Raw genomic sequence first — 16,348 nt, forward strand, 5'->3', positions numbered from 1 at the left:
AATCTGTCACAGTAACACAATAAGACAAGGAAAGACCCCTGGCTTAATGACTGCCCTGACATTATAGAGTCATCGGTCTAATAAAACAAATAGTATATGATATTGAAGTTTAGGAAAAAAAAAAAAAAAAAAAAGAAGAATGTGTGTCAGTTTGTTTTTTTGTTTACTAATAAATTTCGAGAATAGAATTTAGCTTATTTACGCATGGTTGGAAGTACCCAACGCCATCTATGAATATAATGTATGTATGTATGTAAAATATTATTGCAGTAAAATAGTCTGATTGGATTATCATCGCTTTTTTTTTTTGAGTTTGCAATCAATTTCCTCACACTGTCTGTCACACATACACCTAAAATGGCAAAATCCTCTTGCATTCAAAATTTATCATCTTTCAGCTAATATATAATTTTTTATAATCCCCATTTTCCTCTAGTTACAAGTTATTTGCTTTGTAAATTTCACAAGTTAAGACGACTTTTGTCAAAACACAGGCCACAAACCTTCTAAAAAACTACTAATAATTTCGGTCTACCAATTATTAAGTTGACTAAACTCTATTAGATTTAAAATATTATACATGGTTCTCAAGATACTAAAATAAAACCAAGATTTTAAAATTATTTTACTGATTTGTGGGAAAAATAATAATAAACAAGCATTGTTCCAAAAAAAAAAAAGAAGGAAAAAGGTTATTGGACCCTTGAGAACTAATTTTTAAACTTTTATCTTTTTTTAAGTACTATTATTCTTCACATGAAGCAAAATATTTCTTAACAAACTTAATTAACATTTTTTTGAAATATGCAATCTTTGGTTTTCACAATTATGTTTTCACAATTCTTTTTAGCGGGGCTGAAGATTAAATCTTTGGTTTTCAGGGAGTCAGTAAAATTTTCTGTTGGGGACAATGGCTATTACTGTGAGACTCATGGCTACAATGGTAGCATTACTTGGTATAAGTATGTGGGGTTGTCCATTGCATTTGAATGCTCAAAATACTAGTGTAGCATATAATGAGTTTGATTTTGTCATAAGATTGTCAACACAGTTGTGTAAAAGCTAACAAAAAGTGAACATGGGTGCTCTGTTTTTTGGCCTTAGTTTTGATTTGATCTTTGGTTCTTAAAATTTTAAGGTTCCTGTCAACTTAAATTCTAGAGTGTTTCATAAGCCAGTTAGCCTTGTGAACTACAATTTTGAGAAGTATAAGCTTATTGTCATAGTTCTTAATGACCAAAATTTCAGTTAAACTCAGTCACTTGACCATTATTAATGATGAATGTTCCTAAGTTGTGGCTGGTTTAGACGCCAATTCAGTAAATCAACCAATATCCTTGCATATTTAAGATAATTGAAAACCTCCAAAATTTCTAGTTCATGTTAGGTCCATATTTGTCATGATAAAAGTAAGACTTAGACCTCGAGGCTAAGTTTTTCTTGAATACTTCTGGGCTCCACTGACACTATGACCCATGGTTAATGTTCATTATTTTATCAAATAATTTTTGCTAGGCTCCACCTAGGCTAAGTAATACTTTAATACTTCTAATATATGTGTTGGTTTCATGTTTGTATTGTAAAAATATGGCATGAAATATCTACATGAATGATAATGTAAAAGCAGCCAGCTTTACATCTGAACCCGAAAGTATTAGCAATAGAATTATTAGATGATGAGGAATTTCTTGGATAATTTTAAAGTATGCCTTTTGGAGTAATTTGAGCATATTTAGAGAGTATTGTAGCTGTAAGGTTTCTGGACTGACTTCAATCATGAGAGTTTATAAGGACTCATTTAGTGGAACAAGCATTCTCTTTTACTAAACTGGGGGAAGTTAGAGCTTATAATTTATAGGGTTTTTTTTTTTTTTTTTTCCTGTTAGTGTGTATGGTTTTCTGCTAATGCTCTAAGTAGAAGATTACAGAATCTTTGTTGTTTGTTCAGTTATTTGGTTGTTATTAATTTGTTTTCTTCTGTAGCTGACATGTTTGATGATTTGGTTTTTTTTTTTTTTTTTTTTTTTTGTAAAGAAATTGGGTTTAGTTTTCTGGGGAAAAATTATTTGAAGTTTATATGGGTCTTTGGAATAAGATGTAGAAGATTGTTTTGGTTTTTTGTTATTGGAATTTTGGTAATTTTGTATGTACTCTTTTTTCAGTTTAGTATAGTTTATCTGGGAGTATTTACAGGCACCAGTGAAGCAAGGAAATGCAGTGAACACACTACACAGCACAATCACTTTTGGTTATTTGAAGTTTGATTTGACATGTTTTTTGTTATAAACTTTTTTTTTGTTTCCTCGTAACTCATTGATTAATTATATGATTTTGAAAACTAAAAGCAACTTGTTTTTCTTATTCTTTCATGAAGAAATTGTTGAGTAATTTTTTGCTCTTCCAAATGCTACAGACAAAAAATGGAACAAATAAAATTCCAATAGGATATCTGAACCCTTTTTTATTTAATTGAATATTGGTCCTATTTTTGTATGGTAGAAGAAATGATTGGGACAGAGAGATTAAAACCCCAACATGAATATCTGATTGTGATGCCTTAATCTTCAAATGTGGGAGAAACTATAGAATTGGTTTGCTTCCAACAAGTAGGGAGTGTGGATATTTGAACCCAGTTTCTTCCTGTGGAGAGAACTGGACAATACCATATAGCTACAAGGCTCGTGATGAGCTGATTTGACATTTTTAGTGTTTGTGCAAAATTCATAGAAAAGGACATCACCCCCCCCCACCTTCTTTTCCTCACCCTTTCATCTTGTTAATGTTTTTCTGCTTCCTGTCTAACTTGATATCCTTTATAATGACAATGTTATTGTCAAAGGGTTTAATGCAGAATTGCTATTAAGATCTTTTAAGATGGAGTTCTATATTATTACTTTTCAGCATTATACAGAGACTTAACCAATATTCTTTTATTTCAGAAAGTTCTCAAGAAAGAATAGGTGGAAAGGATAGCCAAAGAAGAGAATACAAGCAAAACCATAAGAACTGGTCAGCTACTTACAAAAAATAATTTCTTGGTATAGCATTGGTTATTTTCTTATGTGCCTTGGCAATTTAAGTAATTTGTGAAGAAATATTTTTTTAGGTGGAGTAAGGGGGAGCAATCAACCGCTTTAGCAACTGCTACTGGTTCTAGCTTACAGGTTCGTATGCTGTAGCAACAAGTATAAACTGTTAACAATTAAAATCAAAGATATCAATTGCCTACCTCTGCTGGCATGTTCTTTGGGGTTGGGGTGGGTGAGGAGGAGAAATAAAAGAAGTGCTGGAAGAGTAGTTTGTACTAAAGAATTTATTTACAACTTGACATTACACCTTCTTGTAGCCTGGAAATCCTCTTGAATTAGTTTGTGGAAACAAACCTTTGTTTTTGATGTTTCGTCACAATATTTTTATTTAAAAAAAAAAAAAGATTTTTATGCTTAACTGACTGAAGTTTGCTCCTATGAATTTATGTCAATATGGTCTAATAAAAACTGCATCTGAGTTCGAAGTTGGTTTTTTCTTATTTCTTTCTCCTAATGTGTACAGGAGAATTGTCTAGTAGTGATGAGAAAAAATATAAAGCACTGAACCCAAATTGCTCATCCAATTCTCACATGTGTGGGTGGATGCTGAGGTTATGGGTTCGAAACCCATTTGGTTTGTGTGTGTGTAGCTTACTAATAATAATAAAAAAATGTTGATAATGGTTTGAAATTGATATGACATACATGTATAGAAACTAGAAGTTAAACCTAGCAATGCAAGCATCATGATGGTTTCTTATCATAAATCCTCCTTCTATACTAATAGTACAGGGCCCTGATCATAATTACAAGTTATTCCTTTCAATTTTCTTTACCTATAAATCAATTTATTAATATATGCTGTATATTGAGTTCCACTCCCTTTGTGTCTCATGCAGCTTGGAGTAGATACTGTTCCAGTCCTTGTTGGCCCTGTGTCCTACTTGTTGCTGTCTAAACCTGCAAAGGGTGTTGAGAAGAACTTCTCTCTCCTCTCCCTTCTTGAAAAAATCCTTCCTATCTACAAGTGAGATTTTTTAAACTTACCATCTATGTCATTTATTCCGGATCTATGGAAGAACAACCGCATTTCTTGCAAGTGTTAAAAGATATTTTTAAACACTTTAGAATTTTGATTATAGTATTAGATTAATTTCAACGGTTGTTTTATTCAAATGACCACATCTTTTTTTGGTTAATTTAAAGATACTGGTTATAGACAATGTTATGTATTTGATAATATATTTCTATGTTAATATTATGTTAGTTTCAAGACATTTGTGGTGTTGTTAATTAATTACATTTGTGGTATTGTGTTAGTAGAGTTAAAACTATTACAGGTCTTTTGTAACAGGTTTGTGAACTATTTATTTACTAGCAAACAGCAGTTTTAAAACCCACTAGGAAAAAAAAAAAAAAAAAACCTATAGCGGCGGTCAAAAAGCGCCGCTAAAGGGTCACATTTTATGTTTTAAATAAATACCTATAGCGGCGCTGTTTGCTCGCCGCTAAAGGTAGGGACCAATAGCGGCGGGCGTGGCCCGCCGCTACAACTACAATATGTTGTTTTGAATGATTGTCTATAGCGGCGCTTTTTGCCCGCCGCTAAAGATAGACACCAATAGCGGCGGGCATTATCCCGACGCTAAAAGTCAATCCAGCGAATTCTAAGGACGTATTGCGGCGGTTTTATGCCCGCCGCAATAAACATTAACCCGCCGCTAAAAGGTGTATCTATAGCGGCGCTTGTAGCGACCGCCGCAATCTACCTATAGCGGCACTGCAGCACCGACGGGAAGGACCGCCGCAATAGCACCCGCCGCTATATGTTTCGTGTACCTTTAGCGGCGGTTTTTGGGGCTTTAGCGGCGGTTTTGGACCGCCGCAATAGCCCTTTTTTCTTGTGGTGACTACTGCTACTTCTACTAATCTAGCTACTTCCTTATATACCTCAGAATTTATGTTGTGATGAAAAATCTGTCACAGTAACACAATAAGACAAGGAAAGACCCCTGGCTTAATGACTGCCCTGACATTATAGAGTCATCGGTCTAATAAAACAAATAGTATTATTGGTATGATTATATAAACGTAATGTTGAATCTCAAAAAATTTAACAATTAAATTCAAAATTTTCAAGTTGCATCTATCACATTATCGATTCATGAGATTTTCAAAATGTATCATTAGTAGGGAATGAAATAGTCTAACAAAAAAGACTGACAAATTGAAAAAAAAAAATGATCAACAATGATGACAACAAATTTCATAATTTCACATATTTAAGCGAGATTATGATTAGTGTAATATCACTTTTAAATAGAATCGCATCTAACATCACTTCTATTCTATTGTACACCAACCACAATGTAAAATAGCGTATTTACTCACGAAGTTGGTGATGTGTTGGAACTGAACACATCTGAAGCCTTCAGTTTGCATGCCAAGCGGAGTCATGCAAGAAAAGGATGTCCAACCAACCTTAAAACTTGTTTTAGAATTACAACAATTTCACAACTATCTGAAATGACAAGTTTTTGAACCATACAACATTACATTACAACTCCAAACAAATAAAACATAGTTTTGAGGGAATGAATAACATTGTTTTACAGACCACCTTCGAGAGATGACAAATTAAGAAACAGAATTAAACCAGAATAATGGTGCCCATGGAAAATAAAAATCACGACCAATAACCTCAGCTAGCTTCACCTTCTTTTTTTTTTTCTTTTTTCTTTTTTTTTCCCTTATTGTATGTGATAAAATCATAAAATGCTGAAAGATGGTTTTAACATTTTACCTCTATTTCAGTTCTTACCTCACATAATTGGGTCGGGAGACCATTTATGTTATCACTTATTTGTGTAGAAGAATGAAGTGAAAGTTTGTGTCAAATCAGATGTCTCATTTCACCATTATTTGAGGACTAACCTATCTATGAATATCCTAGGTAGCCTAAGCACAAATGCCATATAATGCTCTTATTCTTTGCTACAATATCTGCACTGGCAATGGCATTGGTGATTTTGACCCTTAAAGGAAGGCTTCTTTAAAATGGTGATAATTAAATTCAACTTGAATGATAGTGGCCATCACATGACATGAGTCTCCATGTCTTTGTGGGCTATAATAGCAAAGTATATATATATATATATATCATTGATCACCGGTACCCTTTCCAAACATGGGAAAATTAAGACCATGGTGCGAGAAATTATAACATCTCAGTCTCAGTCACTCTTAGCTTTAAGATTATAACTATATCAATCAAAGAATATTTGAGATGTCATAGACTTGTAACTAATTTTTATTATATCAAAAGGTTTATTATGGATTTAATTTCTTTTGGTTTTAGAAACTAATCAAGTATAAATTAGGAATTGAACAATTTGAATTTATTTATCTTTATGTTTTTCAATATTAATCTAATGTATGCAATATCAATGGTGTAGTGACCATATTTTATTTGAGGAATGGATCACCAAGCTTATTCTATTTTTTTTTTTCTAAATAATACAATAAACTTTTAATTTATAGTTTCTGCTTCATAATAATAATTTTTTATAATTAGATTCAAGATAACATATTAGTGAACTTTGGATTATAAAATTAATAATTTATGTATTGTTTAAATTCTATTTTTAAATATTTTAGTTTCTTTCTTAATTTATTATGTTTATCTTATTTGTATTGAAATGATAGACAGAAGAAAAAAAAGAATATACTCAAATAATTATTTTTACGTGAAAAATATATTTATCAGTTAACTTGACCCGACCCGACCCGTCAAACACTGGTTATTAATTTTTGTAACGTGTTTCAGTCTGACACATAGCCAATCGAATCATAGGTGAAACCGCGACCAGTGATATATCATTATGAAAGCTTAATCTAGAATGCTGAGGAATATCAATAGAAAGCTTTTTCATGCGTCTTTGCTTATGGTCTAGAGAAAGCTTTACATAAGCAATGCAAATACATGCAGAAAAAGACATCGAAAATCTAGAAACAACCAAACCGAACGTTAAAAAGAGAGTCCTAAAGTAAGGATAAAAGGTATACACAAACGCAGCATATCATGGGCGTTCCTTACATCATCTACTTAGCCGTTTCAAAATGGAAAATCACCTCCCCTAGTTCTAAGTCTCACTGCCACCTACCTTTTATATATACATGCATCTTCGATCAGAGTCTGTATTATTATTATTCCTTTTCATCATCTGGAAATAATAATGAAGCAACAAATAGAGAAAATGGTTAAAATTTCCAATCTAATGCTGTGGCTGTGGGTCACCGCCACTATGACGATGCAGTGCTCAAATGGGGCAGCTGTCGCGCCACGACAGGTTGCAGCTTTGTTTGTGTTCGGAGATTCCTTGGCTGATGTTGGTAACAACAACTTCCTTAGCTCCTTAGCTAAGGCCAATTACTATCCATATGGCATTGATTTCACTGCTGGCCCTTCTGGGAGATTTACCAATGGCGAAACCTTTGTTGATATGCTTGGTAACTTTTCTTCAGCCTTGTTACTAATAATTATTTTGATACGCACCAAATGGATTATATTGTATGAGTGTTGGATCTCACCAAATGATATATATCAGGCATTATTAGGTTGATTTAGATTATATAAATGATTATGAGAAATTCTAATTATAATTTTTGCCTAGTTCTTTTGGAATATATATATATATATATATATATATATATATATATAAAACACAAATTTAACTAACGCTAATATAAGCTTTACAAGCTTATATAACACAAGAGATTAAATTCTATAAGGACGTGGTGTAAAACTCATGTTTTATCCCTCCAATCCTAACATGTCATATCATCTATATATATATATAAAACCGAAGCCTTTGCTGGCACCACAATTTTCCACGTCAGCACAATATTTAAAAAAATAAAAAATAAATAAAAATTATAACTCCTCAAAACCCTAGCAACCTTACCCCTCTCTCAAGTTAAGAAATATAAAACCACGGTTTCTGCAAACTCTCTCTCTCTCTCCAGATGTAGGAAGCCCTAAAGCATTCAAGATCTACAATGCACGGTATAGATTTTAGCTTATAAAGTTCAGCTCGTAGGAAGCCCTAAAGCATTCAAGATCTACAATGCACGGTATAGATTTTAGCTTATAAAGTTCAGCTTTTGTAAGGTTAGTTTTGTTTATATATTAATTAATACATAGTACTTTGTTCACCATTGAATACTCATATAATCAATTTCCAATTCAGTGTTCAAGAATTAAACCAAAATTCTAACTGCGCTATCATAAAATATTATTATTAGTATGAATTTTATGGAGTTGCGGTGTTCAAGAATTAAACCAAAATTATTTTAAATTATCTATAATATTTTGTCCTCTGAAAATTTTATCTCTTTGATTTTATTATATTGTGTTTCTTAAGCTATAGAGAGATTTTCTTTGGTTTCTGCAAACTCTCTCTCTCTCCAGATGTAGGAAGCCCTAAACGCCGGTATAGATTTTAGCTTATAAAGTTCAGCTTTTGTAAGGTTAGTTTGTTTATATATTTAGTCCTTACGTTTAGGTTTAGGTTTAGGTTTAGGTTTTAAGAGATTTATATATTACTACTATGTGGCTAAATTTCCCATGACATCGGTTTTATGTTTTTAACCAAATACATCAGGAAAGCAAGAGAAGGCGCATAAATATTTAGTCCTTACGTTTAGGTTTAAGTTTAGGTTTAGGTTTTAAGAGATTTGTATATTACTACTATGTGGCTGAATTTCCCGTGACATCAGTTTTATGTTTTTTTTTTTTTAATTTGTTTTATGTAAGGTTAGTTTGTTTACATCAGTTCTTTATCTCAAAGATAAGGCTTTTATTTCTACCACAAGAACTATTTAGGTATGTATCCCTTGCAAGCACACATGAACTTAAATTGTCTTTTAATATATGCATGCTTTATTATTTTTTAATAGTTTTCCCGTGCATCGCACGGGTTAGCGACTAGTCTTATTATATATTTAAGAATAAATACAATCACACTTAATCAATTCTAATACCCATATATAAATCCAACCAAATTGGGAATTTATTGAAATGTTATTAGACGTGGTAGGATGTATTAAATTTTAAGTAAAATGCTGATGTGGCAATTATTTATTGAAGGTGCAAAACATGGGTTTTACACCCCATCCTTATAGAATTTAATCTCATAACACAAATGTAACTAATGCTAATATGAGCTTTACAAGCGAATATAAGGAACTTTTGTTGCCAGTCTTTTGAATATAACGAACATATGACTAATACTTACTTTTTATGACCTCGTATAATATTATTTAAAGTGACATCTTCATTATCCTGATAAATTCCTTGGATTGTGACAATAATATCATTTTAGCTTGTCATATATGTATCTTTGTTGTCCCCCACCTCTGATATACCATCTGATGTGAAGTTGCTGGACAAAAGTGGATTGATCAATATGGCAATCATTTAGAATAAAAGCTTTTATTGACTAGAAGAACAAGTATGGCCGAAGCTCATTTTGATGTGAATTTTTGGTTGGCAGGGAGGATGTTGGGGATTCCATATCTTCCAGCTTTCGCAGATCCCACCACATTTGGTACCCGAGTTCTTAACGGAGTTAATTATGCTTCAGCAGCTGCTGGCATCCTTGATGAGACCGGCCGACACTATGTACTTCAATTAATGCATTTAAATTAATTATTAGCAACTTTCTATTTAATTTTAAAAATAAAAAAATCACCGCACATTCTTGGTGCGATGGTCACTCCATAAGTATAAATGTTTGTGGAATGTGGGGGACAAGGGTCGGGGTTTAAGTCTCTAAGATGGAGTTTTACACACATATACACTTAGATTAGGGTAGAGTAGAATTCTATCTTGTATCAAAAATTTAAAAAAAAAAAAAAAAGTAATAATAATAATAATAATAATAATAAAAGACAGTTTGGACGTAATAAACAAAATTCTCTTCAAAAATTATATTTTTGCTGTAATTGTGATGCTCGAATGCAGGGACAACGGTTCAGTCTGAGCCAGCAAGTGGTTAATTTTCAGTCCATCACATTAAATCAATTAAGAATAATAATGAATGGGACGAACCTGAGCCAATATCTAGCAAAATCGATAGCAATATTGGTGTTTGGAAGCAATGACTACCTCAACAACTACCTCTTGCCATCCCTCTATTCTTCCAGCTACATCTATAGCCCCCCAGATTATGCAAACCTTCTACTCAATCGCTATACCCGCCAAATTTTGGTATATTTCACTATTTTATTTTCTCTATCTTTTTTCTCTTTTATAAATTCAATGAATCATTTAGAATAATATGGGTCTTTATATATAATTAAACACAATAAGTTTGGAGACTTTAACCTTAATTAATTAATTGTGTGGGATTAGTGAACAATTAATTTATATGAAATGGTTCGCTACATGCATTGCAGGCATTGTACAGTATGGGATTAAGGAAGTTCTTATTAACAGGAGTAGGACCGCTTGGTTGCATCCCATACGAGAGAGCTAGTGGTCAAGCCCAGCCAGGAAGGTGTGTGGATTATGTGAATCAGATTCTTGGTACCTTCAATGAAGGGCTTAGATCGCTGGTCACTCAGCTCAACACCAACCACCCTGGTGCAATGTTTCTTTATGGCAATACTTATGCTGCTTTTGGAGACATCATTAACAGCCCTGCCACTTACGGTAAGTAAATTAATTACTAGCTATATATATCAAGCAAAGAAACGCATTAGATAGAATTTATTCACTTTTTGAACACAAATTAAGATGCTATATATATATGTACACATAAAATCTCATTGGCAGCTGGCCAAACCAAACCCAATCACTTGTTTACTTTGGTGTCATGCATAAGTCCCGCTTTTAATAGTTTCGTGTGTAGCAAGCATTTTTAATAGCAAAAATTAATGTTATTTCAGGGTTCAGCGTGGCTGACAAGGCTTGTTGTGGAATTGGAGGGAACTACTTGGGACAAATAACGTGTCTACCATTTGAAATGCCATGCCTAAACAGGAGCCAGTATGTGTTTTGGGATGCTTTCCATCCCGCAGAAGTTGCTAATGCCAACCTTGCTTGGAGGGCTTTCTCCGGTTCGCCCACTGATTGTTACCCAATCAATGTTCAACAAATGGCTCTCCTCTGATCTCAAATACTATTATTAATTCTTGTGTTATGTCATGTCATGTGTGAGTTCGTGTGACTCATGAGTTCTTGTCTGCTACAGTATGTATGTGAGCCTGAGCTATAGCGTGAGCCTGTTTTATTTGTCATGTATGTTCAATAATTAAATTCAAGGTTTAGTTTGCAATTTTGGCATTTATATATGCTTGTATGTGGAAATATTGTGTAGTGGAAACCATTTTCTTTTATCGTGTAACTCCCTTTGGGACTAGCAAAGATGTTTATTGAGGACCCTATCTATATGGAAAAAAAAAAAAACTTAAAGGTATGTTTGGTAACTATTTTTTCCCTTTATTTTTTATTTTTAAAACTAAAAAACTTGTTTGGGAACCTAAAATTAATAGAAAACAAAAGTTGTTCTCAAAATTCAATTTGTGAAGGAAACTGAAAACATGCAAAAGGTTGTTTTCAATTTCTAATTTTCAAAAGTTAATGAAAATACTAATTTAATTTAATGAATCTGTCTCATTTAATAAGTTAGCATTAAAGTTCAAATCGTAGTAACAACATATTTTAGTATTTTTTTTTTAATTTCAACTAACCAAACATGTTTTTTATTTCAAAAATACAAGAAAATTGTTTTTTCTTTATATTCCTAAAAACAAGTTTTTGAAAATAAAAAACAAAAACTGTTACCAAACATAACCTTAAGTACTCTGGAGGCAATGCTCCCTCCTCTCACATGAGGGGTGAGCCCCATGGATGAGGGAGCATTGCTCTCGGAGCATATAAGAATTACCCCTATGAGCTATAATGAATTTATAATTAATTATTATTTGTGGGTTCCCATGGCATGCTTGCAACCTTTCACAAGCAATGGTCTATACGTAGACTTGTCCTACATATGAGGCTCATATGAATTCCCCCCCGCCCCCATAAAAAATTGTAAAAGAAATACATTTAATCTTTTATTTACTTTTACTTTAATGGTGAAATTAGTAGTTAAGGTTTAATTTTTATGAAATTAATCAAAATGAGTTGTTTTACCCAAATTTGTTAATAAGTAAATCCATTTAAATATATTTTTAAATAAAATAAATAAATACTCATCAAACAAAAAGGATAAAGTATCTAGTGAGTTTAATTTTGTAACTAAAAAAAAAGCTTAAACGGTGTTACTTATTTGCTAATAGATTTGAAGGGAAAGACCCAAACTCATGTTTACAAAGTGAGAGATTTACTATCAAATATTAAATCTTATGGATTAATATGACAATTGAAAAGTAAGACTAAAATGAATCTTAAAAAAAATAGAAATAAAAAACAAAGGTGATATAGTATAAATTAGTAAAATGCAGGCCTTTATTGAAAACAGGCCTAGGCTAGGATGGACTGGGCTGGGCTGGGCTAGTGGATTTTTATGGGACCTAACCTAACCCAGGAATGGCCCCCATTTTCAGTGAATAGTGAATAATCCCCGCAAAAAGGGACTTTGAAAATCTGTGTCGCCTTTTGATATTTTGTCCCCTGAAAATTGAAGAGTGAAGAGGGAAGAGGGAAAGGGAAAAAAAGAAAGAAAGAAATGGCGTGGTTGAGTAAGAGCATGAAAATGGGAAAATCAAGTTCAAGTGCTTCTCTTTTGAAATCACTGTTATGTCGTCCTCCACGCTCCTCCTATTCAACTGCTAAAAGGTCATCTAATTCGTCTTTTAAGGAAACACACGACGTCGTAGCAGAAGCAGAAGCAGAAGAAGAAGCGGAAGCAGCGAGTGCGAGTTCTGGAATCAGTAGGCCACTCTCTGAAATCCTAAAAGAATTGAACAAGAGAGTCCCCGATTCTCTCGTCAAAGTCCTTCGCTCCGAAAATGACTTCTCCATCAAATATGTTCCCTGGTTCTCTCTCTCTCTCTCTCTCTCTCTCCATCAAATATTTTCATCTAACTTTTATCTTTATTTTTTATATCTCTTTTTATTTTATTTTTGTTTTTGTGTAGGCATGTTATGAATCGGATTTTGAATTTACATGCTCCGGGTATTATTCTTTTTATTTTATTTTATTGTTGTTAATATTGTTCATATTTCTTTAATTTCTCTTTTTCTTTTCTTTAAATTAAATTATGATTTTATTTGTAAATATATAGAATGGTCGGGAGAGGTTCGAAGCATAACGTATTCAGCTGATGCCAAGTCTGTCTCTGTTGTTTATCGTGTCACTCTCTATGGGACTGATGCTGAGGTATTATTATTCGAATGTTATCATAATGTATAATACGATGCCAAACTGAAGGTTTCCCATTTCACAAAATAGAGCTTTAAGATGTGCTTGGACCTAGCTACAAGCTTTCAAAATTAAATGAACTATTTATTTATTTATTTATATACAACAAATGAGATAGTCTAGTCTAGAGAGGGAACTTGAATATATAGCTGCAAACTCATTATTTCTTTCTTTCTTTTCATTGCTAATGCTAGGTTACACTTACACATGCCTCTTATACTCACACCACCATTCACCATACTCGATCTCCAATCCATCTCATTATTGAGGGAGAAGCAATTAGTGTCTCATTTGAGGCTGCGCTACACCTCATTGTCCAACCTACCTAATTTGTCTTCAAAATTAATTTCACAGCTTTCATTAAGCACCAAATACTAAAGATTTAGATTAGAACCTGATTTTCCTTTATCAAAAATAAACTCATCATGGTAAGAATGACATGACATGACATGACATTTGCATCTAGTATTAAGGGAGAATAATCAGACAAATTTAGAGTTTGCAAGCCATTTTCTTGATCACTGCACTTCTTTTCCCATTAATTTTTTTTTTTTCCTTCTTCTGACTGAAAGCGCAAGATAGAGAAAATAACAATGACAACTTCTGTATATTCATCACTTGTGAATTACATAATCTACCTTCCATTTATAGAGGAGACTTTACCCTTGAAGAATATCACATGACATGCGATAAATGAAAATGAAAAAACTAATATATAACAAACTGCAACTACTTCAACAACAGTTTGTTACAACTGAAATCTAACTTCAATGCTAAAGCCCGTGTGAGTGTGACAAAGCTAATCCCCACCTGTAGTAAACTTTTGATGGTTAACTTCTGGACTGCTGCTGCGTTGTGCACAAGATGCAGGACTTTTCTGCACTGTTGCATTGTTTACTGAACTGCTGATGTGTTCTGCACTGTTACAATGCTTGCCTGATATGCTGCTGTGTTTTCCCTCTCTCTCTCTCTCTTTTAACTAACATACTTCTAGTTGATAATCTTTATTTTGTATGACTGACACTGTATTTGCATTGAACATGAAGACAATAGCAAGTTGTTTTAGGGCTTTCCACAAATGTCCTGTTAGCTGAAGCCTTAGGGAAGTGTTCACCTTTTCTCTAAAGAAAGTCTTATGATAATTTCATTGAAAATAAAGATATGTGTTCAGTTGCTTTATTAGTGGTGGAAGAGAGAAAAAGAGAGGAGCTGACAATTTCTTTTTTTCTCATGCTTCCACAAGATATATAGGGAATCGACGGGAACTGCTTCAGTTGATGACACAGGTTATGGGGATCCTGTACAAAAAGCAGAAGCAATGGCATTTCGTCGAGCTTGTGCACGCTTTGGGCTTGGGCTTCATCTGTACCATGAGGATATGTCTTAGCAAGAAGTTAGGCTTGTGCAATGCAAGTCCGAATTGTATCTTTTTTGATGTTGGGGAAATCATGCTAGATGTGGATTGGTTCTTTTTGTTGTCGGGGTCAAGATGATGGTTTTTGGAAAGTTGAAGAAGCGGCCTATTTTGAATCTAGCAGACATCTGATATTGAAGCATCAGCCCGTGTTTAATTAAGCAGTTGTTTAGTAGTTTGTGGTTGGAAATATTAGTGATTTAAATCCCTAATATATCCAGTATCTTTTGTAGTCATTGTTGAATCGCTCAATCGGATGAATGTAAGCATATTTTGCTTCCTTAACATGTTCACTCAAGCAGATTTCCTGAACATTCTCAACCAACAAAAAAAAAAAGGGTAGATTTCCTGAATTGTTGAATTATTTCCAATAATTTTGCTGGAATTTTATTATCTGAACAAAAGTCCAATTTAGATATATATACTTATATTGCAAATGTGTTAACCTCACTTGAGACAGGGATGCTTTCATACTTACATGGCTAATGGCTTGATGCCAAAACAGCTTGTTTTGCTACTGTTAGTCGCTCTTTTTTTATCCTTTGGTTCTTTTTTTTTTTCTTTTTTTTTAATCCCAAAATATTTCGGAGCATTTCATGTTCTATTTGTTATGAGTGTGATACCTAATATTTGGTGAGAGATGTGTTGAAAGAAGCCCAAACTCTTATCAGCCCAGATATATTTTTTGGGCTGAATCTTATTAGACCAAAAAACCTATGTTAATGCCTTTTTTTAAAAGGCCCACACAAAGCATATCCAATTATTTGGGGCCTATTATTTCCTTGTATCTTTTTATTATTTACACATGGCTCAAGCAGGTGCAATTTTTAATGGGGAATTTTGAAGGAATGTGATATGGGCGGTAAAAAGTTGGTCTATTTTGAGACCTTACCCATGGACTCAAGAGAGAGATTTCGCGAAGTGGGCTTGGAACACTTGCAAAGTCTATGAACCCCATGAGCAAGTCACAAAAGAGAACCTACTAATCTGCTGTATTTTCCCAAAATTTCAGCCTAATAACCTAAAACCATGAAAACTATTTTGATCTCATTAAACGCTAATTGATGCAGTTCCTCAAATTTAGCAGGTTCTTAATGGGTCGTTTCCCCTATAAAGTTAAGCAAAGCTAGTTAGGCCAACCAGATTAACAAAAAAATGGTAGTAAACCAGATTGTTATAATATCCCAAAAAGCCCACAACTCAAGGTTTCCATTCTTCCAAAAACCCACAACCAAAAACTTCAATTCTTAATCAAAGATGGATATTAGACATGCTCGTGATCTAATATAAAGTCTTGTCCAAAAGTCATGCATTAATAAGATTTTATCTACCTCACTAACCACATTTATACTTCTAACTTAAGCCCAAGAAGTAGTTAAAAGTTGCTCTATTATAATTAAAATACAAAGAAATGGAGAGAGAGAGAGAGAGAGAGAGAGCATTATTTTAATTATTTTTAACTACTGTCTTCCATT

The 16,348-nt window shown here is 33.2% G+C and overlaps 3 protein-coding genes across 5 annotated transcripts; all 3 read left to right on the forward strand.

Annotated features, from left to right (window-relative positions):
• Window positions 1–775: 775 nt before the first annotated feature.
• On the forward strand, window positions 776–4,188 carry LOC115959350 (5-methyltetrahydropteroyltriglutamate--homocysteine methyltransferase-like). Of its 3 annotated transcripts, none has more exons than XM_031077699.1 (4): window positions 776–962; window positions 2,940–3,009; window positions 3,107–3,164; window positions 3,929–4,188. In XM_031077699.1, the coding sequence occupies exons 1-4, from the start codon at window positions 911–913 to the stop codon at window positions 4,058–4,060; spliced, it is 312 nt and encodes a 103-aa protein (XP_030933559.1). In that variant the 5' UTR covers window positions 776–910; the 3' UTR covers window positions 4,061–4,188. The 3 variants fall into 3 exon arrangements, 2 of the variants coding, with proteins under 2 accessions (XP_030933559.1, XP_030933560.1); XM_031077700.1 differs by having other exon boundaries at window positions 791–956; XR_004084854.1 differs by lacking the exon at window positions 776–962 and adding an exon at window positions 2,073–2,248.
• A 3,145-nt stretch (window positions 4,189–7,333) lies between these two features.
• Window positions 7,334–11,203, forward strand: LOC115959975 (GDSL esterase/lipase At1g71250). Its single transcript, XM_031078661.1, has 5 exons — window positions 7,334–7,538; window positions 9,584–9,711; window positions 10,054–10,299; window positions 10,488–10,743; window positions 10,980–11,203. Exons 1-5 carry the CDS (start codon window positions 7,334–7,336, stop codon window positions 11,201–11,203), a joined length of 1,059 nt encoding a protein of 352 aa, XP_030934521.1.
• Window positions 11,204–12,672: 1,469 nt separating this feature from the next.
• LOC115959519 (DNA repair RAD52-like protein 1, mitochondrial) lies at window positions 12,673–15,171 on the forward strand. The gene is made up of 4 exons (XM_031077951.1): window positions 12,673–13,074; window positions 13,176–13,213; window positions 13,323–13,417; window positions 14,703–15,171. Exons 1-4 carry the CDS (start codon window positions 12,764–12,766, stop codon window positions 14,844–14,846), a joined length of 588 nt encoding a protein of 195 aa, XP_030933811.1. The 5' UTR covers window positions 12,673–12,763; the 3' UTR covers window positions 14,847–15,171.
• Window positions 15,172–16,348: the final 1,177 nt, after the last annotated feature.

The sequence above is a fragment of the Quercus lobata genome, chromosome 9, assembly GCF_001633185.2.
Source record: "Quercus lobata isolate SW786 chromosome 9, ValleyOak3.0 Primary Assembly, whole genome shotgun sequence".
In the NCBI taxonomy this organism is placed as follows: domain Eukaryota; kingdom Viridiplantae; phylum Streptophyta; class Magnoliopsida; order Fagales; family Fagaceae; genus Quercus; species Quercus lobata.

Bases quoted from the DNA above. Each gene is read 5' to 3' on its own strand.
- LOC115959350 (XM_031077699.1), top strand. From the start codon at position 911: ATGGCTATTACTGTGAGACTCATGGCTACAATGGTAGCATTACTTGGT. The intron at 963-2,939 runs GTATGTGGGGTT...CTTTTATTTCAG, and splicing joins GGTAGCATTACTTGGTATAA to AAAGTTCTCAAGAAAGAATA. The intron at 3,010-3,106 runs GTCAGCTACTTA...ATATTTTTTTAG, and splicing joins AAGCAAAACCATAAGAACTG to GTGGAGTAAGGGGGAGCAAT.
- LOC115959975 (XM_031078661.1), top strand. From the start codon at position 7,334: ATGACGATGCAGTGCTCAAATGGGGCAGCTGTCGCGCCACGACAGGTT. The intron at 7,539-9,583 runs GTAACTTTTCTT...TTTGGTTGGCAG, and splicing joins AACCTTTGTTGATATGCTTG to GGAGGATGTTGGGGATTCCA. The intron at 10,300-10,487 runs GTATATTTCACT...CATGCATTGCAG, and splicing joins GCTATACCCGCCAAATTTTG to GCATTGTACAGTATGGGATT.
- LOC115959519 (XM_031077951.1), top strand. From the start codon at position 12,764: ATGGCGTGGTTGAGTAAGAGCATGAAAATGGGAAAATCAAGTTCAAGT. The intron at 13,214-13,322 runs GTATTATTCTTT...GTAAATATATAG, and splicing joins TTTGAATTTACATGCTCCGG to AATGGTCGGGAGAGGTTCGA. The intron at 13,418-14,702 runs GTATTATTATTC...TGCTTCCACAAG, and splicing joins TCTATGGGACTGATGCTGAG to ATATATAGGGAATCGACGGG.